The sequence below is a fragment of the Haemaphysalis longicornis genome, unplaced genomic scaffold, assembly GCF_048455015.1.
Source record: "Haemaphysalis longicornis isolate Haplotype H1 unplaced genomic scaffold, Haemaphysalis longicornis Haplotype H1 scaffold_8, whole genome shotgun sequence".
NCBI classification, from domain to species: domain Eukaryota; kingdom Metazoa; phylum Arthropoda; class Arachnida; order Ixodida; family Ixodidae; genus Haemaphysalis; species Haemaphysalis longicornis.
This window is the reverse complement of record NW_027526445.1, coordinates 96,295,970-96,323,743: the sequence shown is the minus strand read 5'-3', so window position 1 is coordinate 96,323,743 and position 27,774 is coordinate 96,295,970. Positions and strand designations below refer to the sequence as shown.

Sequence of the window (27,774 nt, the reverse complement as noted above, 5' to 3'; positions counted from 1 at the left end):
GAGAGGTAAAGGGTATAAACGGCTCTTTACGCAAAAGAGCAACCAGAGATCAAAACATGGAGAATTAACCGAAGACCTGACGCGGCGACTGATCGGTCAAAGTTGTCTTCACCAATCTTATCACTCAATGTGCGATTTTCCTGAGCACCAACTCGGACATTGAAAGCTTGGCCTCCGCGGAGTTTTTCACATTAAGTGAAAAACGCTGCACAGGATTCCTTAACATATTCTGACGAAATTCGAATGAGAACTTGTTTTGTTTGGCTAGGTTGTCGCCGAGTGTTTTGCCCATGTCTTGCATAGTCGACAACCTGGACATTGGGCTCAAGGCAGCTACCTGTCGCAGAATCTCTATCTATGTTGCAGTAACACTATCTCGCTGATGGCCAACTAAGACTGCGGGAAAACCCGCATTCCATCTGTAAATTCTGAATCGCTGGCCACGTGTTTTATTTCTTATTCCAGCCTTATAAAACGCGCCGCAGCGAGTGGAGATGGAGCGCCTGCCGGATGGTAGTACGGAAAGTGTAGCAGCGTGAGACGGTTCCGGTGGGAGATGGCGCGTGCTTCCATGACACGTCTTAAGTGGATGAAGCTTGCGGACGACAGCTGGGGGAGGGGGGACGCTTTTGCTAACGTAGCCAACAGACGCTCTCGCGTTAGTACGGAGACGCCCGTACATGAGCTACTTCGCGACATGTTTAAGAACACCAGGTTGGTCGAGTTGGCTCGAACACCAATCATTAAACGGCGCGTTTCAAAATCCCGGTGGCAGCTTCGGAAGAAGAAAATAATGACTGCATTTTATGGAAAAAACAACCGGCATTCGCTGTCATCAAGACAATGAAACAAACAAGCCTACAAATTAGTTGGAGTAATTGTGAGCGCTAAAAAAACAGAAGAGCACTTACACCTGTCTGTTTGAAAAAATAGCTGCAAAGCGTTTGGGAAATTTTGAAAACTTCTTGGAAGAAGCAAGCAGTCTGAAATGTTTGTACATGCATCTTACTCATAGGACGTGTGCGTTCGTCCATACGCCGTCTCTGTATCCTAACGTCTTGCACTTGAAGGGTCACTTAGAGAACCTGCGCTCTCAAAAGTTGCTGATTCGTATATCTACATGCACATCAAATCGTAGCGTACATGATTAAATACATGAATGTATCAACTGAATCCTAAGAAAAAAATTATAGGCTCAGCGGCGTGACAAACATGATCACAGGTGGTTTCAGAAAATGAGGCACGGAACGGCTAAATACGTCTCAAGGGCCTGAGAAAGTGTCGCGAAGCATCAGCTTACGATCGCAGCACTAAATCGATGCATCCGGGCCGCGGCTATAGTTTTTCTCGGCGCTTTCCGTAGCCTGTGAAGTGAAGTGCTCGTACATCTTTTCGCGCATAGAGTTTTCTATTAGCATATCCAAGAGGGAAATCTGGCGCTGCAATAGTGGGGCGTCTTGGGAGCGGCCATTGAAGCTAGCGACGGGCCTCGGCTACTTGCCTTGGCTGGGCATAAGGCTCCTTTTTTGTCTCGAAGCCAAAATGAAAACATAAACGTAACAATTTTTTTGTTCCTGTTGCACGAAGCTTTTCAATAATCACTTACAAGTAAATCATTTTGCCGCTTCAATTTTAGAGTAATAATGAAATTTGATTAATCTTCAGCAGTAAGTTTGTTGCTTTTTCTCAGACAGAGGCAACATTACAGCCTGTTCATCAGCCATACCAAGGGAAAGTGGAACGTGCCTGCCCGGTACCTGACGGCACGCGCGCAGAAGCACGGCTCACCTAGACAGTGGCGCCACCTTTCCCTTTTAGTATATATTAGTATGAGCCTCTATGGTTCGGCGAAACGCACGCGCTTCTTTTCGTTCCTACAATATATACTACAAAGTGTATGAACAGAAGCAAATAAGATATCCGCTTTTCGTTAATCCGGTGGAACCAGTATCAGTACAGCCACAGACAAACGAAATACCACTGTTGGAGCGGCATTTACGCGAATACTGATGACTTTAGAAAGGATTCGGCGCGAATACAAATCCACGGTTGCCAATTTATGCGTCGCTGTTATGCGTGCAGAGATGTCGGTCCATATTTGCATCGCAATGTGCTTATACTCTATGGAAAGTATAAAGGAACCCTAGAATTATTTTTCAAGTTTTTTTCTAAATCCTAAATGCTTTCACAACGTTGTCAAGCGCATGCAGTACTTAGAATAGGGGTCACAAATTACCTCGGCAAAAAAGTGCTGCCCTGTGCACATCAGTGAACTGGAGAACCTACTCAAAATTTCCTTCACCCTTTCAGGACCCTTGGCGTTCTTTGAGCGCTCGAATTACGCCATTTCAGCAATGCAGCGGGTATTGGCCGGTTCCTTTTTCTTGTACCAATAGACGCTTTCCATAGCGCCTTCAGAATAAAAGGGCAACCAAAGCAAAACAGAAACGGAAGGTGGGTCTTCTGCAACGAGCAAATCAACCAGTGCCGCTCCGTGCTGGCAATGACTGTAGCTTTCACGATGCTTCCAGAGGAGAAGCAAAGTTGAAAGCCTTTAGCGGAATATTTGAAGAGTCACCCTAAACCTTATGCAGTTTGACTGTGGACCGTTCCGATGGTGCCCAGTTTTATTCCGACGTCTGATGAGGCGCCTACTTTGTCGAGTTTTTTTGCGCTCCTATGACCCGAACGGCATGCATTAGGGATCTTGCCGCTCTGTATAGGCACGTTTCAGCGCACAGAGGCCGTTGTGAGCGTTCCACTTTTCCTACTAAAGTTGTCTGCAGCGCACGCTAGGCTATCGATAAAAGAGCGGCGATTTCTCGAGCAGTTATCACCCACTTCCTGCAGCATGCCGTTCCAACATCTATGGGATCGACACTGAGACAGGGTGTAAAGAAAGGCGGCCGTGAAGAATGCATCGGTTCCTCCCTGCCATTTGTATTATACGCAATCTGACTGGTCGGCTACAATAGCAGCGACTGACGTATTTTCGCCTGCGCCAATTAAGCTGTTCGTTCTTCTCGGCCTTGTTATCAGGACGTTACCTTAGATGCCCTCTTTGTGTGGGCGGGACTCGTGATAATCTCGGCTGTTGGTGTCTGGGACAGAGCGCCGACACTTGCGTAATATGAAGGCTACGAACTAATCCCGTGATATGCGTGGCATCTTTCACAACAGAAATGACCCTCCGAACCACCAGGATATAGAAAACGGCGCTGCTGCATTCGAGGCAAGCATCAGCGCAACGTGCCTATAACTTACTGTCTCCTTCGCTTGCCGCAGACGTCACCGTGCATGTTCGATATCAGTCATGACCCGAGGGACATTGACGGACACAACTGCTGTTCGACAGGCACAACTTAGAACGCTTATTCTCACAGGAACACAATTACCCAGCAGAATGAAAAAAAAAATCTTCCTTCCTCGGTCACCGTGATTGAGTAGCATCGCACAAGATTTGACAAATAATATGATGTGCGAGCGAAAAAATCAGTCTTCCTGACACTTGCGGTCGAATTCTGGGAAGATGGCGTTTAAACTCTCACATGTATTCGTAATAACGTTATTGCATGACCCGAAAGAAAAACTGATAGCAATGACTTTCAATTAGGCCAACAAAAAATCGACCCGTTGAACGCATTAACCGCGTTCGCTATAAGGGCACGAACAGCCAGTATTGATTGTTCGCTCAATCATTGCGCAAATTGTCGGTAATGACGGCCGACATTCTCTCGTAGACATTCTCTACTGGGCGGATATTATGCAGGCGTGGTTTTGAATAAATCGTTATGTTCATTTTCCCATGTATTTGCTAAGGTCTGCTAGAATGCGCTTTATGCGTACAGTAAATTAGTGGGCCGCCACGAATACGTCGATATATCTCAGACTTAGTCGGAGGCAATTACATGTGGCGCAAGTGGTTCGCTGAACGGACAAGGGCGGGAAGAATAACGAGGTCGCTTTTTTTTTTCACTTTAATGGATTTTATAGACAAATGAAATTACTGCGAAACGCGGTTAGCTTTTTTGTTTCATGCCATTTTTTGTAGCAGGCTTCACATGTACGTTTTCCGTACACCTTCTAAAAAAGCATTTTTGAAATAAGAAGCAGCATGAACAGGAAGTATAGATATAGCCAAGAGATCTCCACACTACCAGAAGTGGTGGCAGGCCTCGTTTACGTGCCAACACGGTTTACTGAAAGGTAACCTGAGGCATATTTGAGGCAGACCACCGCCACCTAACTTGGAATAGGAACTCTTTTGATATAAAAAGTAGACTTTCGGGTAATTTTTTATTAATCAGGTCATTAAAAAACCACTCGCAAGGGTAGAGTCTTGGAAAGTAGGTACACCAAATGAAGAAAAGAGCGTGTTGGAGTTGGTGGAAAACAGAAACAGGCAGCCATGTCCTCCTTTATCTTATGTTTTAGTTTGGTTTCTATTTTCTACAATTCATGAAAACGGCACCGAAAAGCGGGGAGTAAAAGAGGAACAAAAAATACAGGTAATCAAAAGTGTGGTCTCGCCCTATTTGCTGGATCCGCATCAATACAACGTTAAGGCAGGTTAGACCAGACAAATTAGGTAAAGTTCGTGTGCTTGAGGTTTGCTTCGCAAAAAAGAACTAGGTGACAAAGTGGTGTAAGATAACGCTGCCAGTATAGCCGAACTGTTGACGTTGCCAAGGCTACGTGGCGCAACCTTTGGCTGCCAGTGCCTACACTCGCGATTTCGTCACACAAAATGCGCATGTGAAAGCCGTTTATAACAAATGATTGCGACTGCGCGTGAACTATATATGGGACATTACCAGAGACTTGACAAAGAGTGTACGTTACACAAATTGGCGGTTTTGGTACGTACGGACCTCCCCCGTTTGCCTCAGTCGTACTCGCACATATGACCTTATTTTATTGATTCAAGGATGCGTCGATGTGAGCTGGGCTTCCTGAAAATAGGTGCGGATTTTAATAATGATGTCACCTTTTTTTTCAGCTAAGGCTGACTATCACAAATGGCAAGTTGACACCTCGATGCCTCTACTGCGCATACCCCACACCCGCCGTTCTTGAGCACGTTGTCTGGCACGGTTACCACTCGTCAAAATGCGTCCTTCTCGGACATCGGCCCTCATACATCGGACCCCGCCACACTGTCTGTTAAAGCGCACTAATCCATAGAAAGCGTTCCAGCGCCTGCAGTTTAGAACTGTGTTTCTGCTTCATGCATGCTACATGGCCACTCCTGCCATCACAAGGGGCCCACTGGTCTAGTCTCATTCCAGTAGACCTTCAAGATCCCCCAGTCGACAGATACCCCTACCTCCTATTCCCCACTTGACCAAGGGTTCTTATGCACAAATCGCAGCTCTCCCCCCGACTCTTGAAGAGATTGAGTAATTGTATTCCTCGTCTCTTTCCAGCAACCATGGGAAATATTATTTCAAATATTTTTTTGCGCTGATTACGGGGTGGATCAGTGTAGGGTTGGATGAACTTTAATACAGCCAGTTAAACCTTTCTGCCAGGCTCAAGTTTGAAAAGCAGTTCCAATAGGTGGACCACTGAAAAACGGTGAGAAAAGGGTGGTGAATTTCCTAATGACTGTTTATTTCAGGAAGCCGCAACTAGTAAGGTTATTTTGGGTATACGATGCCGACATACGACGCACAAGAAACCCCACCAGAGAAGATTGGGTCAAGGTTTCGATTATTTGCATCTTTGTTTGCGATTTTCTGTATAAGAGAGCTGAAAACACTCCTATGAGAGTGGACGAAGGGAATGCCTTCAGTACCTCTGGAATAGCGCGCTTTATGAAAGGCCTTCTTACGCAAACTTAGCTCACGCATCATGTCACGGCTAATGGACAACCGGAAAGTCTTTTGGCGGGAGGTTCGAACGAGAATCTTTGCGAATTATGTGTGATTTTCAATGTGCCCTGTCCGGGCCGTGACAGTGAATACTTTTTCGAAAAGATTTAGGGGGTCTCGGGTTAATTTGGAGGTGTTAACTGGTGGAAGGAAGTGCGTTCAACACGGCCTCATTCAAGAAAGAACGCGCCCTTGAAAAGTATTGTAACAATATCGGAGTGAATATTGTCAGATATGGTCTGAGCATTCCTAGCAGGGTACCATCTTCTCACATACATTAATTCATATTTCCCTTAGCACAGCACATCAGAACGCATCAGAAGAATGCCGTCTGGAGGCATCATTAATATGCGTTTTCTGTTTTGTTCTAGAAAATATCCACAGGCTATCCCAGTGCGAATTTGCTCAACTTCCCCTTCTTATTTCTGACATACACCTATATGTTTGTTTCCCTTGCAGGCCTCAGACCCTAAAGTAGTTTTTCAAAGGGCCCTTTTTAACAAACGCGAAACAGCTTTTCACGTCACGGGTGGCGTGTCACGCGGATCATGTAGCCTTTTACGAATTAATGGAAGGACGGGGAGGCTTTTGGTGGAAGTCGGCAAAACAAAACGCGAATGCATTAAACGTAGACCCAGTGCGTTCTTATTTGGTAGTAATGCGTTTATGGTGCAGCGTAGAAGCGATCAAAAAGCTGTCAACGCAAGTGCAATGGAGCGCACTGCGACGTCTGTTTAAACTATGTGACCGCGTAGGCCAGCAGTATTGTTACACCTGCTTTCGCGAGAAGGCGAGTGCACAGAAACTGCCAACGAGGCACGAGAATGAACGAGGGGTTCAACTTGCGGCTGACCCATTTTTAAAGCGAAGCTTTTCATGCCTTCCTGATGGCAACCATCCCGTCCCAACAAGGCCCCACAGAAAGCCAACTCTACGCTATTGGTTTCCCAAAACGACTATGATGATTAGCGAAGGTACATCACGCGCCTCAAGAAAAAAAAAACACTTCCCTTGGTCGGAATCCATCCTGGGTCTCTAGCGTTATAAACCGGTTTTATCTGACACAACCGTGTTGTTCAAACACCCTAATCAACATACTAGGGAAGTGTCTGAGGCTTTTTTCATATAAAAAAATTGCGAAACTTGTGTTAGCCAACCTTCTGTGTCCTTGCACCAAAACGAAATCTGTTATCTTGCAGAACGTGTGACTTGGCGAGTTGCAGGCTTGCGCAGTGACTCATTCCTGAAGAGAACTGTTTTGACATGCGCAGTTTTTGGTGTACATATGTTTTTCCTTTTCCAATAAAAATTCAGTTGTGAGTGCCGCGCTGTGTCTGTTACCTTCGTCGTCCTCGTCTTCCTTGCGCTGGCTATTTTCTATCACCATGAACCAATACCAACTCTCCCAGCTTGCCATCTTGGTGTAGAAGTTTGAATTTTGAGTTAACTTAGGGTCAGGTTGCATGGGGGAAATCTTCTGCGTTTTAACCATCTTTGCACTAAGAAAGCGGCTTTGATTTTTTTTTGTGGCAACGAAGCGCATAGTCTGAAGACCATATTGTACTAAAAACCACAAAAAAGTGTATAACCTACCTATGGAAAAAGGCAAGCACCTATTTTTTATAGCTTTCTGTTCTACTTCCGGAATTCCGCCCGGGGCGTCCCGCGCTCGCGTTGGAAAACCGCGTCTCATGCATATATACTAGAGCACCAACATGTGCTCCCCGAAGAGGGATCTATTTCTGAAGGGGATAAATACGCAGCTACCTGAAGCTCCGTTGTCATTTTAGGAACGAAGGCATACGCTTGTAAAGCTCTTCGAGGAAGATGTTTTCCGCGTACAGAATAGCATCAGAGAAGGCAACCTTGAGTCTAACTTGGGACCGCGGTGGAACTCACTAAATGAGGTGTTGTATTGTTTGATATCACAGCTGATGATGTATGCCTTGCTACAGAAAAAAAAAATGCGTGCGTTCATCCCCACTTCCGCTTGTTTCTCCATCACAATTCAAAGGCTGCTCGATATTCCGTCTCTGCCTACCGTGTAGCAGCCGAAGCCGAAGGCATTGAGCACAGCTGAGACATCCCGCTGTTGCAAGAATTTTATGAATCCCGCTTATGGTGGAGGTGTTTTTATCACAGGATACCATATATGCCAAGCGCTAGCAAACTATTTGCCCCATGGTGGTGCCACCTTTGCGAAAGGTTCTAGGCCGTTGCAAACGTCCAAAACTGCAAGGAATTCGAAATACACGCGTGCATCTCGCGTGACGCAGAAGGGTCTTATGCCAGAAATATAACGGTTACACTTATAGATTAGGTTCTTGTTCTAAATCTTCTATGGCCAGAAACCTATTTGCATGGTATACAGAATTTTGACACAGTGTGTACGCGTGGACCCACCAACTCTCCGTAAGCTATCTCTTGCTTGATTTGCCGGGCATTGATTGATGTTTCCTATGGCGCCGTACAGCTGAAGCTCAAATATACAGCGTACCGTTAATATCTCTCGGGGCTCTACTCTCGCTTTTTGCTGGATGAGCACGTGTTATTGAAAGCGAATATTTATCCATAGTCGCTACGTAATCTTTGTCTGTGGCCCATTGATTAACCAAAGGGGTAAATATAGGTTATATTACTGCTTATAAAATCCGCAAAAAGTCGATGTTGAGAGGATATATACAATGCGAATGGCGAACAACAGGGGTAGCACTCGTTTATCGTGTTAGCTGGTTCGAGGTGGCAAATGAATTAGGGGAGGACCAAAGCCCGGTGGAGGATGAAATAAGGAATTCTGGGTGAAAGGAAAAAAACACTCGGAAAACTCGCAAAAGGGGGGGTTGGAAAGTACTGGAATACGCCTTTGTCCGGCAGTAGGCAGAGTTGGGCTGTTAATGATGCTGATGCTCGCAAAATGTGCCTCACTCTAGTTGCGTACCGCGCCTTTTACTCCCTGTGGTACGTAGCTTCCTTCCCACGGCATGTTTGCATGGACCGAGGGGAATGTGGGATTTAGGCACAACGCATTCCCCCCAAATCGTCCCGCGAATTGCCAGGCTTAGAGGGGATGAACGTAACCGGACCGTTCACTGTATTATGCGGAGATAAGTGCAGGTTATTGGCTAATAAACAAGGGCAGTACAGGAAAATGAAGAGGGGACATGTTCTGCTCCGCTATACTTCCTTTGCTTATACCGTTTCAACCATGATTTCATGCGTAATAAGAATCAGCTCAGTGTGGGCAAAGTGAGCTGGAACTTTTATATGTATTTCCGGAAATTTCCGTAACGTCGTAATTTATTTACGCACCTGGCCGACCAGGATACGGGGCGTTCCTAATACCGCTTTTCTTCCGTTTTTTTCTCGCAAAGCTCTCACTTTCTGTTCGTTGGTATATGAGAACAGCCAGCTGGGGTCGTGCTACAAGAAGCGCCAAGTATGTTTCAGTAGATGAAGTTGGCACGAAAACAGGCAATTCCCTGGACCGTGTATTTGGAGTTCCTCTTTTCTTCCTATACTACCTGACAAAAGAGTATAAAAACCTTTGGCTGCCCAATTGTTCTTGTCTGGCCGAAGTGATATCAGCAGCAATATTGAGAAAAATTTGTGACGCCGCTTCAGTGGAAAGGCACAGAGGAAAATTAGATTTGAAACTCACGCGTAGAAAAGCTGGTATGAAGTCCAGCTATAGTCGTTTTGTAGTTACCAACATCAACATAAACATAATCGCCATAATCATCGTTATAATAATGATCATCAGAGATAAAAAAGAGAAAACCAACAGAGGGGTAGAACAACAATCTTCTTACGTTTAGTAAAAGCTTGAACCATCTGTATTTTATGAGCTGACTTATGTACTTCATTCTTTGATTTTTTTTACCCATTAATAAAAGTCGATGTAACCCGTGCCATGTATTGTCGCTACATATTTGTAGCTTGCTACTCATTTTAACAGGCTATCTCTTCACTGGCATTGTTTACCGCTGAATTAAATTACTGTTTTTTTGTGCCTTTTTAGAGTGATCGCTCTACCAGACTACGTAGTTAAAGGTCATTCCTTGCATCGCAAGTGACCTCCAGGCACCGGCGCTCAGCTGTGTCTAGCTTCTTTATACAAACAGCCAAACATCTAGTAGATATAGCTAGACGACAGGCAACGAAATGTCAAGCGAGGGAAAAGTTTCACGAAACGCTGCGTGCATATTCTTGGTTTCACTGGTCATAATCAGGTTTCAAAGCATTACACATCAGCCATTCTTTAAATACGCGTATAAACACGCTTGAAGCTCCTATCGTTTTTTTCTGCTTTTTCTTGTGATATCTTCTGGACACTTTACGAAGTACTGTGTTATGTTCCCTATTTGTGTTTCCATTTGGAGATCATGCACCACTCCCCTCAATAACGCCGCTAACGCCATGAGGTTATAGTGCACAAACCAAAGCTGCCACGAAGAATCTGCCCACTTTGGGACGAATTGTAAAGGTGGTGACGCAGGAAGGTTCATCTTTAGAGCTTAAAGAACGCCATGTGAGCTTTGAACACGATAGCAGGTGAACCTGGCCCACCGCGGAAGCTCAGTGCCTATGGCGTAGTGCTGCCGAACTAGCGGTCGCTGGTTAGATTGGGTCAGCGTTGAACATTTTCCTGATGGAGGCAGAAAGCGAAAACGCTCGGGTGTCACAGTTTGGCGGAGGTTGAAGAGCCTAAGGAGACCAGAAATAATATGGAGCCCTCCACTACGGCGCCAGCCACATCCCAGTTGCTTTAAACCCCACAATCGATCCACAGCTGCACCTGTGGCATGGGCTTAGAAAATAGTCCGTTGCATTTTCATAGGCAACGCGTTAGGCCTTGTCTGTGGAGCCCTGTAAGAAAGGAGAGAACGTTTGTAAAGCCATTCTTACCCAAAGGCGGGACGAAACTTTTGCTTTAAATTGCTGCAGCATGAATGACACCGAGGCACTTGTGATGTCCTGAGGGTTCCACGAGCTGCAGTTACTTCGCGAAAAGGTGCGTTGCCCGTGATATGCGTGTACCAATTTGTCTATATAATTTACTTAGGGAACTGACTAACATAACCACTGCTGAACAACTAAATCCTCAATGGCGTGCTCCGATAATGAACAAACCTCTCATTTGCTTAAGACGAACGAAATATAGCAGCAAATCAGGCAGGTCTTGGAGAAGTTTCAAAGATGTTTAAATGTGAAAGAATCGTTTTCTCCCACAAGAAGCAGTAATGACTCTACTTGGTTTATTTGAACTAACTCTCCTAGTTTGACAGCCTGGCATTTCCTCGCTACTTTTTTTGCTCCTTTCCTGAATAATGTTTCGTACACGGAGTGCCTGCAAATGACAGAACGAAAGAAAGCTTAAGAAGTTTGAAACCCTTCGATCGTCTTACAACGAAAGTGTTCAGCTTCAAGTACAACGTAAATCGAACACATAACACCAATGCTTCAAACAATTTATAAACCAACTTCCTTAATTTTTTAAGAGTAGGCAGCAGTTCTCACGAGACTTTTTCCTCACACTTATACTACGATCTTCTTTTTGCTTGTTACATTTATCTGAGGGGGGGTCCTTTTTATTCTAATGTAAGAGCAGACTACGTTGCTCTGTTGAATGACGTTGCGATAGCTGGTAACATCCTAGAAATAGATGTAGGTGGTGGTATTCATGATTAGGTCTGTGAATTGATTTTGGTCTTATGACCTTGCGTTATGTTAAGCATATGTTCAACCTAATATACAGGGTGATCAAAATTATGTCGACATTTTTTTGTAATTAGGTGCTTAGCTTTACGTGAAGACGACCTCTAGAGTGAGGTTATGCTTCCAGGTGGACACAGAATTAGGGGGTAATTCTTCATGTCGGGGGCTTAATTAACTAAAATTTAATATATAACTTCTTAGTGGCTCCAGTAAGCAGGCGTATTTGTAGTGAAGAGTTAGACGCAATCGTGTTTGCACGCAGTTTCATTTGGTACAATCATTATAGCGCATCCGTACTCCGAGATATCGAACTGCGAAGTTTAATTGCCGTTCGCATGATTACGCATGGTAGAGAACGACGACCGTCTGAAAGCTCATGCTTCTTGTTCTGTGTCAATCCGAAGCCGTCTAGGGACACATTGCACCATATAAAACATTAGGAACTCTGCTTAGATAAAAAAAAAACACATTGAATTGCAAACAGGACATTGCCAGCGCTCCTTCCTATAAATATCTCGCAAAGCGAGAGCAGTCGCTACTCGTATACGGCCTCAAGAGATTACTGGCTAGCTAGCTTGGAGGACCACACGGCGCCGCACTTACCAAACCACAGGGGGCGGAAAAAGCTTGTCAAGTTTAGAGGGAAAAAAAGTAACTGAGGAAACCATATCGGGGCCCCTGTAGTCGTTCCTCTGATGACGTCATGAAACTGGGAGGAAACATCGGATCTTGATCCTACTGCTAATGCCCCCACTGCCTGTTTTATTTAGCAAGGAAAGCGACGAATCAGGCTACTTTTAGAGAAACGAAGCCCGTTTCTTTTGTGCCAAAACGTCGTGCAATGCTTTTGTTGGTGCGCGGCCATAGTGATCAAAAGAAAACGATGTTATTTCTCCTTTTTCCGGAAATTTGCATCTAGGAGTTATGTGTGGTCTGCATTCACATATCGAGCTTACGAATATGGATGGGAGGCCATTTGAAAGATTATTGCATACAACATTAGGACCGCCGCAGAAGCCAGCAGAGGGGAAGTAATTGTGGAACAACATTCAACACAAGAATTCGCTTCAGATGGAAAGCGTCATTGCGTCTCGTTAAAAGCGGAATCCCAATGAAATTGGATGCTTCTAGAAAAAAAAAAGGTCAAATCTTGGCAGTATGCAGGCACCGATGCTTGAGAAAGGTGTTCAGACGGGTGTCTGTTAACCCTCAAGAAATTCCCATTACGTTGCGCGGATGGACAGTCATTTACCACGATTGCTTTGCATGGCGATGTCCTGTAATTACAACTACCGTAGAAGTAGCCGTACGAGTAGCCGTAGGAGTAGCCACAAAACCTATCAAATAAAGCACTCACGGCAACACCGGCTATTAAAAGTGGGGTCCTTACGGCCCGCAGTAAAGTTACGAACCAGTGTATTTTTTTGTTACATTACTGGCTGCATGCGGGCGTGCATTTCACTTTTTTGAAAATTTGTCGTGGTACTAACCCCTTGCTATATAGATTTAGTAATAGCTCGAATATCAGCTGGACCTGAAACGGTGAATGAAATCTGGTTCAAATTTATTCAACCCCTTGTCACGGTAGCACGCAAAAAACCGTTTGAATGGCCAGGTATATAAGTGTGCATACGGTTAACCGGCGCAACGAATACAAAGAAAGTGGGTGCAGAAATGGATAGTGGACCCTCTTAGCAGTTTAGAGAACGTCCGGCTGTGTACTCTTTATTACCTTTGGATATGCCTATACGTTCAGTTGAAAGCGCCGGAAAGGGTTATTCAATTCCGGCCTTAAGAGCAGGGTTATGAAATGGCTCGTGCGGAAGCACTTGGGGCTCGGCGCTGTCGACGCAATCCAACGGTACATCCACGATCGAGTATCTTGCACGTGCATTTATTTCGGCGTTGTACGTGGCTGGCCTATTCCAAACGCAATTCTTGTTCAGTCATCACAAAAACGATTATTACACTACCCAAATAAATAAATGGATATTAAAACATTATTTCTTGTCTGCATAATTCATGGAGCTTTTCATTGCGTATAGAACATAAAAAAGTGGAAACAAGCTGTGTATATATTGTCACGGAACATTGCGGTCAGTCGCCAGGGCGCCGTGGCCCACCATCAATGACGCTGACAGAGGAGGAAAATTTTGGGGCGCAGCCTGCGCGAGTTCTGTGATGGTCGCTTTGTAAATAATGTAAATATATCGCTTCACCCCACCTCATCGCTCGTCTCATCTTTGTACTGCCGCCACGTAACATTCGGTGGAGTGTGGGGGTCGATCATCGTCACCCTCAGCACCGCTTGGTGCCGTCACGGCCTGGACGCGACCGTCACTGGTACGGGGGCCATGTCGGGCAGCCCCATACTCTCCACGATCGCAGATCGATTACGTCCCCGGCCCCGTGCCCTCAGCCCGTGAGAAACCGATGAAGACCTGCCGACACCAGCTGTGACGACACGAACCGACGATGTGTCCCAAGCCCTCTCGTCCGACGGGGATCTGACAACCTACGACGCTTCGTCGCCGTTCAAGACATCCGTGTTGCGGGGCCAGGCTTCACCGAGAACGTCATCGTCGTCCGTGGCGGCAATCAATGTATAGTGCCATCGCATTATCCATTCGCATCCAAATTGTCACCCCGCCCAGGCTTCGACCCTCGACCTTCGGCCCTCGACCGGGGATGTGGTGTCACAGGACGCTGTGGTCAATACCCATGGTGGCATGGCTCACCATCAATGACGCTGACGACTAGGAGGAAGATGTGGGGGCCGCAGCCTGGACGAGCTCTGTAATGGCCACTATGTAAATAATGTAACTAGATCGCTTTACCCAATCTTATCGCCCGTCTCATCTGTGTCCTATCGCCACGTAACAGTATGTTCACAGCTTTCAGTTTGGTCCACTGCATCAGAGACAGGAGACTCGAGCCGTCGCTATCATCGAGAATCACTTAGACAAACGTTTCTCGGTGGAGCTACGAATGCAGCTATTCGCTCCCACTTAGGGTAATTAGGGTGATGGAAATGTTAACTTCCATTTACAATTAGAGCTGCAGTCCCCGCACTTCAGGGCAGTAAAACAGGTTTTCTGCTCGATACCGCCATCGGTGCTCAGCAAAACGTTTTGAAGCAATGTCTTCTGAGAGTAGCAGGCGTTCTGCGGGTTGTCGTCTGTGCGCATAATTGTGTCCGGAATCGCAACCCCAGCAATGTTATCTTCCATGTACCTTCCATAGCTGGCGTTAGCTATGACACATAGGATGATGCGTCGGGTGATAGCGCGTCGTTATAGCGTTATTTTTCTATTCTCGGTAACTATCCTGCGGGGTGGTTACATTAGAGTAAAACCGTGGCTCGGCTGCTTGGTCAGTAAATTAGAAGCACGCTTCTACCCGCATGCCACTCCGAGAAATCGCAATGAGAAAGGTACAGAAGCAACCATTTAAACAAATATGAACTAAAACGTTGCCTTGAGTGCAACCGGTAACCGACAAGTGCTCGCTCGAACCCAACACCATGCGTCTATCATTTATTCAAAGTAGCTACTGTCCGGCAGGGAACGAAGACAGCAAGGACAACCTTCATTCCCCTTCGCGCTGCAACTACATAATATGGCCTAAATTCTCTGTGAACAGTAGAATACCTTATTATGTTTAAACACACGTTTCAACGTGAAGAAAAAGTTGGCGCCTATGCCAGTCGCCATATGAAGAAATAATTTCGCGGGGAATTTCGCACTGCGTTTCTAGTCACCGTTCGACGAACAAGTATAGCACAGTTTCTCGTCCAGGTACGTTACTTTCTGTAAGCCGAGTATAGTCCACATTTATGGGTTAACGCCGCTAAGCGGGCTTGGGCCGTGGGCGGTGCTTTTACAGCGCTTGGAATCCGGCACGAATGAATGGCTGGGAGTCTGCCCCTCTCATCTAGTTAAATGGCTACACTTCACAAGGAACACGGACAGAGAATATACGAGCATAGGGGAAGTTTTTAGCATTTAATGCCCCGATTCTTTTCTCAAAAAACCCAGAGTCACAGGAATCTGGTAAAGGCATTTAAGAAAAGTGATATGCCGCAGAGAGCCGGTAGTCAACTTGAATATCAGCACTGTAAAAATATCTCGCCAAAATGTACACATTTTTGTGGTCATTCGTTGTCATAGGTTTTGCCCATACATTTCAAAATTACTTTTGCGTGGCTCACGAACACAGTAGGTGAAGGGGTAAAATATAAATCTTCGCAAAGAGCAGGTTCCGCCTTCAACTGCACCTTTGCGCAAATCGTCGCATTATGCTATCTTCAAAGTACTCTGCGAAACCTGCGATGTGCCAGAATGCTGCACCTGCCAATAGGTAACTTCACGAGCCACCGGCAACACTCAGGATGCTACACGGATCTCAACAAAGCTTTCCAAGGTTACGTTATACGGAGGCCGCCTCAAGAAAAGCGACAAAAGGAGTGAGTACTTTGCAAGAGATTTTTCTTCTGCAGCTTCGGCAGTCCTGCACTCCGCTTGTGAAGTGCACCGTAGTGCCGCCTGTACCACGCTCGTGAGTTCTCAAGGCGGAAAGGGGAAGGCAGACTCCTGCGTTTCCAGAACAAGTCAAAAGGTTGACAGCTGTTTCAATGAGAAACGATATACCCATTATTATCGAATCACATGTTAGGTTCTGAGGAGGGCATCGAACTGCTTGAAACTTCGTTATTCTGTTCGGGCTGAAAATTTATCGCAGCACGCGTGAGCTGCCATTATTCCAAAGAATAGAAGGGCCACCTAAGGCATTAAACCGGACAGAATGACCCACAGAGATGTGTAGGAAAGGATGATAAGACAATGCTGCCGCTAGCCAAAGATGTCGGAGAAACCACAGCCGTTTCTAACGACTGTCATTGAGGTGGAAACTTATGTTAGCAGGGACATTTCTACTTGGAATTTGGACGCCTTTTTACTGGACGCCTGCGTATAAAAATCTGCACAGAGCGAAGGTGAAGTGTCTGAAAAATAATAAGGTCGAGAATTGCTAGCCATTGCCCGTGTTTCAGGTAAATTCTACCGCACAAGTTATTTTCGCTGGAGAACAATCAGCGTTTGGCCGGCATTAGGCACGTGGCTATAATGGGCCCTAATGAATGCGAAGGTTAATGACTACAAGGCACCAAGACACATTATTTTACCGATTTCTTTCAAACAATGGGCACAATTACCACTTACTGGTTTGAACCGTTGAAGCCAAGCTTGGCAGTTCTCTCCTAAGCCCCTATTTTCGGTGTTCTGCTCTTTTCTGTGTGGTGCTTCCCTGTTTGGTTCACACAACGGATCCCCCCACTCGAAAATCCCAATAAACCTCACGTTTTGCTTAATACGCCCGGTTTTGGTAAAAAGGGGCTGAGTGAAGGCTTGATTGCACGCTCCCGCGTATGCCAGGGTTATGACTAGTGCTTCTCGTGTACTGTTCCCCCACCTGGCTGGCTTTGGTGTGGGGAAGACTGATACAAGCATTTTCATCCTAAACTCTTCAAGTGTTTGATATCTTGCACCCGAACCAGTAGTCAAAGATTCAGAGAACACTGGTTAAATGAATAACCAAAACCACCCATAAGACAGTTGCTTCCATCAGGCTTGTTTACCTAGTATACCTTGCCCAACGATTGATCTGTTATATCAAAATTCTTTGGCCAGCGATTCCTTTTCGGTTCTCTCTATCGACCATGGTCGATGCGAGGGTAAACAGGTAAGCAGGGAAGATGAACATGCAAAAGCAGTTCATGCTCACGTATGTGTGCCGCCGCCGTCACTTGGATGGCAAGCAGCGCCGGCAGCAGCGGCAGAAGCAACACCTGGACGACGTGCAGGCGGCCGGCGACGTCCCTGTGACGGCGAGGCGGCCGATGCTGCATACCATCAGTGACGCCACGAGCTCGCTCACTGGCAGTCCCGAACTCATCGGTGCTACCGCCGCTCGGACAGCATCGGCCCGCCGCCTGCTTCTCCGCCGCGCGGCTCACACGTGACGGCGCACAGAACACACCACAGAAGATCCAGCAGCACAAAGGGTAAGAAAGCACCAGCCCGCCGCAGAAACGCGGCCTTCCACACGCCTGACGTTCGAAACGATGCCGCAGCGACCGAAGGATGGAGATTTACGAGCCCCAAAAGCTGCGCGCAGGGCGCTGGGTCTATGGAGCCGAGATTTGTCGGCGTGGAAAGCACGCTTCCCCTCAAAGCGGGGAAGCCGACGACGCGACTGTCTCTCTTTGGCCGTAGCAAGTTGTGCGGCGCGGACAGCGATGGCCTTCTCGCCTCTGCGGTCCCGCGCTCGCCGTATGCGGGCTCTAACTGCGAGCAGTCGATACGGGGCGGTGAAGCGGGGCCAGCGGGGCAGCCTGCTACGGGCCCGGGAGGAGCTGCTGAGATCAGCCGTCAGGCGGCGCCAAAGACAGCGAGGCGCTGGCGTCGCGGGAACGGGATTCAAGAGCGTGGTCTTACTGGAGGCACATTTCTTTTTGGAGCAAATGTGTTCGGAAATTCGAAAAGGCCGAGGGCGGGCAGGGAAAGATAGGCGCGCGCTTCTGCGGAGAGCATAGTAGATTTCCGCCTGCTCGCATATGCTCCTACACTGGAGTGCACAACGAAATGTATGGCTCTAAGCGCCAGTTCTCCGCAACATCAAAAAAACTTACAAGGTATACCAAAGCTGCATGTCCTCGTATGGCAAGTTCGGTTTCACCGAAGAAAAGGTACGCTATTGGCGTTAACTAAAGGGGCAGCTCTAGGCATGCAGCGCTCGAAAACTCATGGAACTAAAGGACAAGGTGGCAGACATTTCTCCGCGAATTTCCCATGACGTCTGTAGGAAGGAATGGCAAGCGACAACCTCAAAACACCTGCTGGCTGCCTGTCCTACTGCCTCTCGTGACGGTCACGACCGCCAGGCTACGTGACGCTCACTTCATTATAACATTCTCTTGCGAGTTCGTGTACTGCACGGAAGAAGACATTCTTGGAGTGACGGCCACCCAGGAGCAGGCGGAATTTTTTTACTCAGATTTCATGGATGCAGGAAAGGGTTCTTTTTGAAAGTGAAGTGAAGTGATTCGCCATAACGGGCTGTAGCGACGTTATCCGCTCACGGCTACCCCCAACGCATTTCAAATTTTCTGCCTTCGCAGTGCTCGCGCGGCCCCTGCCTGAAACTTCGCCAGCGAGAGTTCGGTATTTTTGAGCTTGTTTTGTTTTCCCGCACGTGCCGGCGTTGCAGTGCCAGTTTTCTTGCTTACTATCGTTAAAACCAACCCAACGAACGTTCTTAAGTAAATGAACGCGGGGATACCGGTTAAATACGTATATTTTGCCTCAAATGTACCTACAGTTTTCAATGCGCTAAACAACGGGGCGATGTATGACAAACGCCAGTGGTTCACGAGTTTCAGCCGGTCATGAAAATATGAACCACTTTGCTTTCGAAGCCTCTGGGTTACGCTGGGACGACGGAACGCCGTGTGGCTCTACTTGGGCCCAGCGAGCAAGCTACGATGACAAGGCGAGCGGCTAAAGTGTCCTACACTTAACAGACGGTTGTGAACCTCTTTACAGGGGAGACATAATATTCAACAAATCCCCCTCCGATTGTCACTTCGGAGTCGCAATGACTACGTCGTTGGGAGTATTGCATAATCATTCTGGACTCTTGGTCTAATAAATCTCGGGAATCTCTTTCAAAAGTAGTCAGGGGGAGTCCCACGACTGGGATCACAGAGCAGTCAAGTGGGCTCTCCATTTAACTCGTTTGAAATCACAGTGACTATATCTTAAGGGTCCTAAGTGCTCCCTCTCGACTCTTGGTCGTGACAAATGGCTTGGGAGTTCTGGTAGTCTCTTTCAAAGAGAGTCTGGTGACCTTGTTCCTAAGAGTCACAAAGCGGTCAATTCTGAGAAATGCGGGCGATCTTTAACAGTAATAAGTCCGGATTCCGTTTTATCCTAGAGTATAGGCCAAGTGCTTGTGACGTTATCTGTGCTCCGCACGAAGGGTACCTCCCCACCTGTATTTTTCTTTCTCTGTATGCAGGGGCAGGTACCCATCTCGCCGATAGAGGGAGCATTGGTCTCACAAGGGATGGTTCTTCACCCTTCCGCTATGGGAGGCAGAGGGAAGCGTTCCTCCCGCCCGTGTAGTTTAGCTGGCGATTCTGTTGCTCAAATCTCAGAATTTGCGTGGCGACGGAGCTGCCCTTCTCGGGTGAGCGCCCGTCGGCATTCGAGCAGACAAAAGAGGACTGCAGCTGCGCTGTTTCAGCAGATTTCACACGGAGTGGAACTGGGTGTATAGTTTTTTTTGTCTCCCCTACTTCAAAAACACCAGCAATTATATTTTGTCCGACCTTTTATGAACAATGTTCATGCTGTTTCATGTCCGCAAGTGAATTCCGCTTTCCCGAAATGCTCAAGGAGAGAAAAAACTGAATGTACCGTGAATAATAACCCATCTCCAGCGGGAGCACTTTCCTGTGTATCCCTCTCTTTCTTTCTGTCTTCCTAACTACCCACCCACATATGCACCTACCTACGTACCGGTGTGATGCCTTACCAAGTGCGATACTGGGAAGCCGCGTTCCCTTGTAGTTTCTTGGGAGTTTACGTCAATGATGTGGTATGCTTAAGGGCATTAGCCATCCCAGCTCTAAAAATTTGGGGTTCCGACAAGTCGAAGGCCACCTCTCCTTAAACCACGCGCCAAAACTCGAGATTATACGATGTCCTATGTCCGAAATCCTGGTGCGTGCTGTGTCACAATAACGAAATTAGAGACACGAAAGGTGAAGGGTACTCGGAATAAGTAGAAAATATGTGCGTGTTCTGCTATTCGGCTCTTTTGCTTTTGCAGGTAGTATGCATTCATAAAGAATGCTTAGGGGCTCTCATAAATTCTAAGCATTCCTGCAGCCTGTGGAGCCCCTCGAGAAACTACTCACTTTCCGAAAGAATTTTGTACTTCATGTTATACCAATATGTTTTAAGTGCGAATGCACTTCTTAAGCGAGCCTGAATCTTCTGCCGCCGTAGTCCGCATAGCAACAGCTGCGGGTGCGCGCGCTCCTCGTCTTCCCTAGCAACGGGGGGAGATGGGCGCGCGCTGCCTGGCCTCGTCCCCATGGCTCATTCTTGTTGTTGTTCCTGCTGACATGGCACATACCTAAGTGGGGGATTGGCCAGGAATCGGGCGTGAGAAGGGCTAATGCACCCGCTTAAAGGAGTACTGACACGAAATTTCAAAGCTGAGATCCGCTCTAGCAATCAAGTACAACGACAACACAAATAGGTGTCTGTGAATAAATGCACCTTTCTTTCTATGTAGTTGTGTGTGTGTGTGTGATCTCTCTTTCGCGAACATTACCGAACCGCGCAAATTCAACTCGTGCATTCGCACTTTCACATTCTTCCCCTCGGGGAAATGCGGGGAATTTTATTTTAAAAGCAAGAGTACGGAGTTAGGATACATCGTCTGCAAATGCGGAATACGTCCACAGCCTGACAAGAGAGATGCTGCTATTAATGTCCGTCGGTCCCTCCAACCGAAAGACAAGCCTTCTTGTGCTGGCATTGCTTTCTGGTGTTTTATCCGCAGCTTTGCTACCTCCGTCTTCTCTCGTCGCCAAGGTTTTGTACGTCAACCGTCGCTGCAGTTTCTCGGATGTTAGCCCAGAAACGTTTTGAGCCTTCAAAAATTCCCTAAGCTTACCACCTTATTCTGTGCCATTTGGAAGAGACAGCGCATAGTATGGTGCATACTGTGCAGCAGTGGTTGCGTTCTTCAGGGTAATCCTTAGCTTACACTAAACCAGAGCGTATTTTTCGCCTCCACTAAGAAGTTTCTGAGAAAGCTGTACAGCTTTTCTTTGTTGCCGTATGGGTGCATTTGAGATGGATGTTAAACTTTTCTTCTCAGAAGGTTACTCCGCCTTGTGAATTTCCCTTAAATCCGGTCGAATACTGCTCAGCTTCTGGGAACAGTGATCGCGTGTGCTAGTTGTTCACCCACACCAGCTGAACAAAAGTACAGCATCACCGAACCTGAATGCCTGGCTTGTGTCGGGCCCGTTCCGAATTTTCGCCTCAACTTGCAAGTCCGTCTTTCTAGCATCGCAAAGATTGTCATTCCCGTTGTTGGCTATTAAAGGGACAATGAAAGCGAAATGTAACATTTGCTACTTTGAAAATACTAGGCTTCAGTACCTCACACGGCTCAACTTCAGCCACTAAAGAAAGTGTTTAATTGAAGGAAACGCAAGACGCAATAAAAGGTTTCAAATTTAGCGCTACAGTGATTTGTGAATGAAAGAAGTGAGGTCACACAGGCGAGCACTAAAACCATAATTTTCTGTGTGTTAACACCACGGTAGTAATCAAGCAACACGACCAAACGGAACTAGAGGGTCATCTACAAACTCCCAGACATGTATCTTGGCGCTGGCTTTGGTCAGCGGTTGTCATTTGCACGAAAATGATTCTCTGACGTCACAGAAAAGTGGATGGAGTTCGGCTAGGGAGTCACCGCTGTTTCACATGCTTTCTTTTAAATCTCAAAACATTTTTTGAAGTTTGCGTTAATTTTGTTGTTGTTATCGGGACAAAACAGTGTGTTTAATGAACCGAACTTATGTTTTGTCTTCATGGCCCTCTTAACGACGAAAATTTCGGTGCGCAGGGTTATGGATACAGTGTTTCCAGGACTTTACTTCACCATTTTGGTGGTGCCATTCAAAAAAATTTGGATACGGCATTCCTATCATGATAGCTACTATCGCCGTGGTTGCTTCCTGCCTCTGCAAGGCATGGCCTTGTATGGGCACTTACTTTCCATTTGGTATGGCTGCCTATGGACAGTAATTACTGTCGACCACTTTAGTAGCTGCGGAGACACGGCTGTCCTCTGATCTGGCGGTGTTGCATTATTCACTAACGCTCGCTTACGCAGCGCAATATATCGATATGAAGCGCCTCAAGTTCTGGTCGGTTACTTTGGGAAGACATTCCTTTCACATGTTCTGGCAGCGGTACTTTGCGTTGCCAACAACGCCCATAAAACTTGTTATAGCAGCCATCAGCAGTACACTGTAATGGTCTTACCGAAAGTTTCGACCACCTACTCTCCGGTATAATCAATATATACGTCAGTCCCGACAATTTATAATGCAGCTGTCCAGCACAGCACCGGTTGCTCATCTCTCTTTCCCGTTTTTGGCAGCTTACCCTGTTTCGCCGCCCACAGCGCTTTTTAATTTGATCCGGTGCCTGCAACTTCTACAGTTTGCGAACAGTATAACATGCGCGATTATCGCCCAATGCTGACACACGGCGAAACGTTGCACGGACTAAAGCCAGTAAGAAGAGAACGCAGGTATGTCGAATCCAGGCGGTTTATTACTTTCTGCAAAGCGGGTCCGTTCGCGTACAGGCGAGTTACGAAATGTTTGTCCACTGGTACATTGACCCCTGCATTGTCTTGAAACAAACTTGTGACGGTTGAGTTTCAGAATATGTGTCCACGTGATTATTTCAGTAATGGCCAGATTTTGTTTCTTTCTAGTCAACTTTCAGTTGCCTGTTGTGCACTGTGTCATCGTTCCTTCTTCTGCGGTCCTTGTTTGCTGTGCACTGTTTTTGTCATAAACCTTTCCAGTCGATTATTGCGTACGTTCATTCAGCGTTTAAACAGCATTGATTCCGTGGAGCATAGATTAGGCACATCTCCTGCTCCAAATCCTGCAATCATTGGAAAATGTAAGCGCCTGTAGGAAGGTACACGCTGTTCACCCGAGGGCATAAATGCGCGATTATTGGGGTGTGATTTCCAATATCCGTGTGGGCAGGCGGCATTATCGTGATCGTATACACTCTGAGCACCAATTAAGGATCGCTCTCTCTGTCTCTCTCACACACACATATATATCTGTCTCATACATACATACATACATACATACATACATACATACATACATACATACATACATACATACATACATACATACATACATACATACATACATACATACATACATACATACATACATACATACATACATATAGTACTGGTGGAAAAACAGCGCAAGAAACACATACGTAAAAATTGGATGGGAATGAGGGGGACTAAATCTCACCGTGCAATTCACAATTACTGAGTAATTTGGCAAGTGCAATTGCACCATGCTCAACGATTTTCAATACGAAATTTGTTTAACCAACTTAATGTACAAGTTTGTCGTCGCCTAAACATACACACCGAGTAACCAGGTTGGTTTATGGCTAGCCGTGCTAAGAGTTCTTGTGACAAAATTTGAAAATTTGCTAAAAGGATTTCAGGGTTGTCCACACTTTTTCGACAGGGCTCATTTTGAAACTGCGACAAAGTAGTGGTAGCGCCTCGTGCGAGACCTCCAATACCCTGTTGAAGGCTATCGCCGCTTAAGGAGCCCCTCCACTGTCCGAGCGCAGCGAAAATTCTGCCAGCTTTGCAATTGAGATGCGAAGACTAACACAACACTGGCTGGTGGTCCTCACTAGCGAAGAGTTTTTCAATTCGGCGGAGGTGAATCAAAGTGCCCAATTTTCCCTCGTTAAATCCAAAATCCGGACAGCCAAAGTCCGAACCCAAAGTACACTTCCACTCAACAAAATACCCATCACTCTATATTTCTTCTCATTGTACTAAGTGCCTGGAATTAAACGTAATTTTCCTGCCCCTGACATTTCATTTAGGCCCCGTAAACAAACGCCCCACAAAATCATGGAAGCGTTCCACATAAAAGAAAAAGTAGACAAGTCTGTCAGTTAAGCAAGCCTGTGTCTTCATACCAAAGAGGTTGTATATCTGCGTGGGCCTTCACTGTAGCCGGAGTCTATCTAGTTGCCTTATCACCGTGACTTTTGTAAACTTGTTTTTCTCACGCGCAGTGTTTTTATTGTTTTATGTTGAGTGTTTTTATTGACCCTTCCACACCCTTTGTCAATGTTGAAGTTTGCGCTGGTTTCATCCAAGAATCAGCCTATCTCTCCACGCCAGCGGGCCGCTTCTTCATGCCAGGCACTTGCGGAAGGGGGTGTAGTTTAACCTCTAGCTCTCAAGGTCAAAACTGGCCATCCCAAGAAGAGCGGCAGAGGTATAGTAGTGTAGCTTCCGCTTCAATAAACAAATGGCCCCTCCCGAGCTTTTAACTGTGTTACTAAACATAGGAACATCAAGCTTGGGGTGACGTGCTAGTTAAGTACGCTTATTTTTGTCACAAAGCGCTTGGCTTACGTTTGGCTTACACAATTGTCACCTAGTTTCCTGATGTTAAACGCTTCAATAATTTCGCCGCCTGTCTGCCTGGCGTGTCTGGAAAGAACGGTTGTTTGTTTTAGCAGCTGCATGCGCGGCAGTGGTCTGCTAGCTGGGAGTAGGTGGTCGCGTTTAAAGACCGTCTGTGCTCTCCTAGGGGGGTACTCACGCGTCGACCACTTTGACGCACGTAGCTGTCGCAACAGGACAGAGGAAGCCGATGAACTATACCCGTCTTACACGGGACAAACCTTATTTTGTGTTTCACACCCCAACTATTGTCTGTGCGCTTGCCCTTTGGGCGGCTGTGCAGTTGAGCACACATCTTGGCGAGCTTTTGTGGCGTAGAGAAAAGCATACCGTCACCGTAGCGCTGCGTATGTTTTTTTTGCCCATGGGAGAGCCCATCTGCGTATGGTACTACAGAAAAGCGTTCAGGCTTCAATGCAACTCTCAGAGCGTTGGCCGAGGACGATGCCGAGAGGAGCTTAATCAGTTTTTCGCATGCGCGTGAGAGTACATGACGTGGGAAATCAGCGCATTGTAGTTGGTGACCTTGCTGGTGAAAGCTGTTAGAACGCTGTGTTGGCACAAGTCTCTGGTAAGGGTGATGCAGGCTGTTGTGAGTTGAGCGTCCACCGTGGCTGTGGAAGGCACCATGTGCATTCGTGTGACTTAATGTTGGCGGGCACCTACTGGTAAAATAGGTACAAGCGACTCCCCGGCCTGGTGCTCGGCCCTTGAGTGGGGCTACAGTGCTATAAAGTTCACCCGGCTTGCGCGGGAAATTGCCCGTATGGAAAAAATCTGCTGCGAAAACGCACCAACTATTCTTAAAGTTATGGAGGCGATGGCGGCGGGAAGGTGGTTCCAGTCCCTGCTTGTGTGTGGAACGAAACAGTCCTGGTAATGATTAGTTCCACTAGATGGCACACCAACTTTTAAACCATGATCTAAACGAGACGAAATATAGGAGCGGTTTGTGAGAATCTGTTCTTTTAAAATGGAGTTGGGATGAAAGATTTTGTGAAAGAGTGAAAGGCGGGAACGCTTACGGCGCAATCACAGTTCAGGTAAGTTTAGCACTTCTTCATTGCAGTTACGCTAGAAAAGCGAGAGTAGTTAGAAAATACGAAACCAGCTGCGTGATTTCGATACAATTTGAGGGCGAGGATGAGAGTGGGTTTAGAACGATCCGAAATGGCGCATGCGTATTTTAATTTCGGATGTACTAGCGTTTTGTAAAAAGTTAGTTTCAGCGATGAAGGTGCAGATAAAAAATTATGACGTAAATATCCAAGTAAGCGATTAGACTTGTTAGTGAAATATTATACATGCAACTGCCAAGACAGATTATTAGTGATATGAAGACCGAGGTATTTGTATGAATTGACGTGTCATAAAGACGCGTCATGAATAGTATGCCTACACGTGTTAGCAGTATTAGCAGGACGCGAATTTCACATGCGTTTACATATCGCCACGTTAAGTCGCATAAGCCATTTATTGCACCAAGCGGATAGGTTGTTAAGATCGGTTTGAAGATGTCACCTGGGGTTGAAATTTTCAGGTACAATACACAATGATGAGCGAAGAGTGTAATAGTTGAAAAAGTGATGCAGTCGGGAAGATCGTCAATGTAAATAAGAAAGAGCAATGTCCCCAGCACTGACCCTTGAGGTACGCCAGACGTTACAGCACAGGAAGGGGATAAACAGTCATTAGCGGTTACGTACTGGGTTCGGTTAGAAAGAAAGTCTTTAATCCAAGAGAGAACATATGTTAAGTTTGCTAAGCTTCGGAATTAGTAATTCGTGAGGTACAGTATAAAAGGCTTTCGGAAAATCAAGAAAACTGCAGTCAGTGTCGAAACCTTGATCAGCGTTGACAAACAGGTCTTTAGTAAAGCACCAAAGCTGGGTTTCGCATGGCAACACTTTCCTAAAGCCGGGTTGACAGCTGTTGAAAAACGAATTTTCTTCGAGAAAACTAATTAAATGGGAATATACTATGTGCTCTAATATTTTAAATGGAATGCTCGTCAATAAAATGGCATGGCAGTTCTCCGGCGAATTAGTATTACCTGATTTATGAACGGAAACCACCTTTTCCTGTTTCCGAACACCAGGTACGGATAAACAGTACGAAGACTGATGAAAGATCTTCGAAAGAATTAGCGATGAGTACAACTCTGTACATTTCCATATCTTAGAATTTAAGCCACCAGAATCCGCTGTAGAAGACATATTCAAGTTGCTGATTAGTTTTCTAACTGCTGCTCCATCTATTAGAATATAGTCCATAAGGAAAACATTATGGCTAGGGGCCTCTGGAACAGAAGACGGAGAACGTTGCAAAAAAACCGAACAAAATGCAGCGTTTAAAAGCTTGCAGCATTCATTATTGGGAACAGGTACGCCATAGTGTGTTAATTACACTACTTTCTTTAAATGTTGTTTTTTTTCTCTCGCTTTTCTGTTGAAAACGTTTGTATTCTGCACGCATGCCGTGAATATACTAGTTGCGACTCAGCGTTCGACCTATGCGTTCCCTTCGTTCACGAATTTTTTCGCGATGATGTCGAGAATGACAAAGAGGTTAGCAAGGAGTATGATATTGCCGTTATTAAATGAAAGGATATTGATGAGTGCTACCTTCTACGTGTGCTTGGATATGCAGCTCAACGCGGTAAAAAAGTTTTGTCGGCCTGTATACAGTATGCAACCGCCATGCCTTATTTACTCGTAAACTGCTCTGGGGGAGTTTTATGCTCAGCCGTACGTACAGGGCATTTACGGTCGTATTATATGCGCGGTCTTATGAAGGTAGGTCGGCCGGGGCAATTTTCGCCGGCGGGGTA

General features: G+C 46.3%; 1 protein-coding gene across 2 annotated transcripts in view; it reads right to left on the bottom strand.

The window, feature by feature from the left end:
* Positions 1-17,931, bottom strand: part of LOC144149144 (uncharacterized) — a 580,336-nt gene extending 562,405 nt beyond the window's left edge. For both annotated transcript variants that reach the window (XM_077680685.1, XM_077680684.1), the window contains exon 1: positions 17,370-17,931. In XM_077680685.1, coding sequence (XP_077536811.1) covers positions 17,370-17,493 — 124 coding nt within the window. In that variant the 5' untranslated portion in view covers positions 17,494-17,931. The remainder of the gene's footprint in view (positions 1-17,369) is intronic.
* Between the last annotated feature and the right edge of the window lie 9,843 nt (positions 17,932-27,774).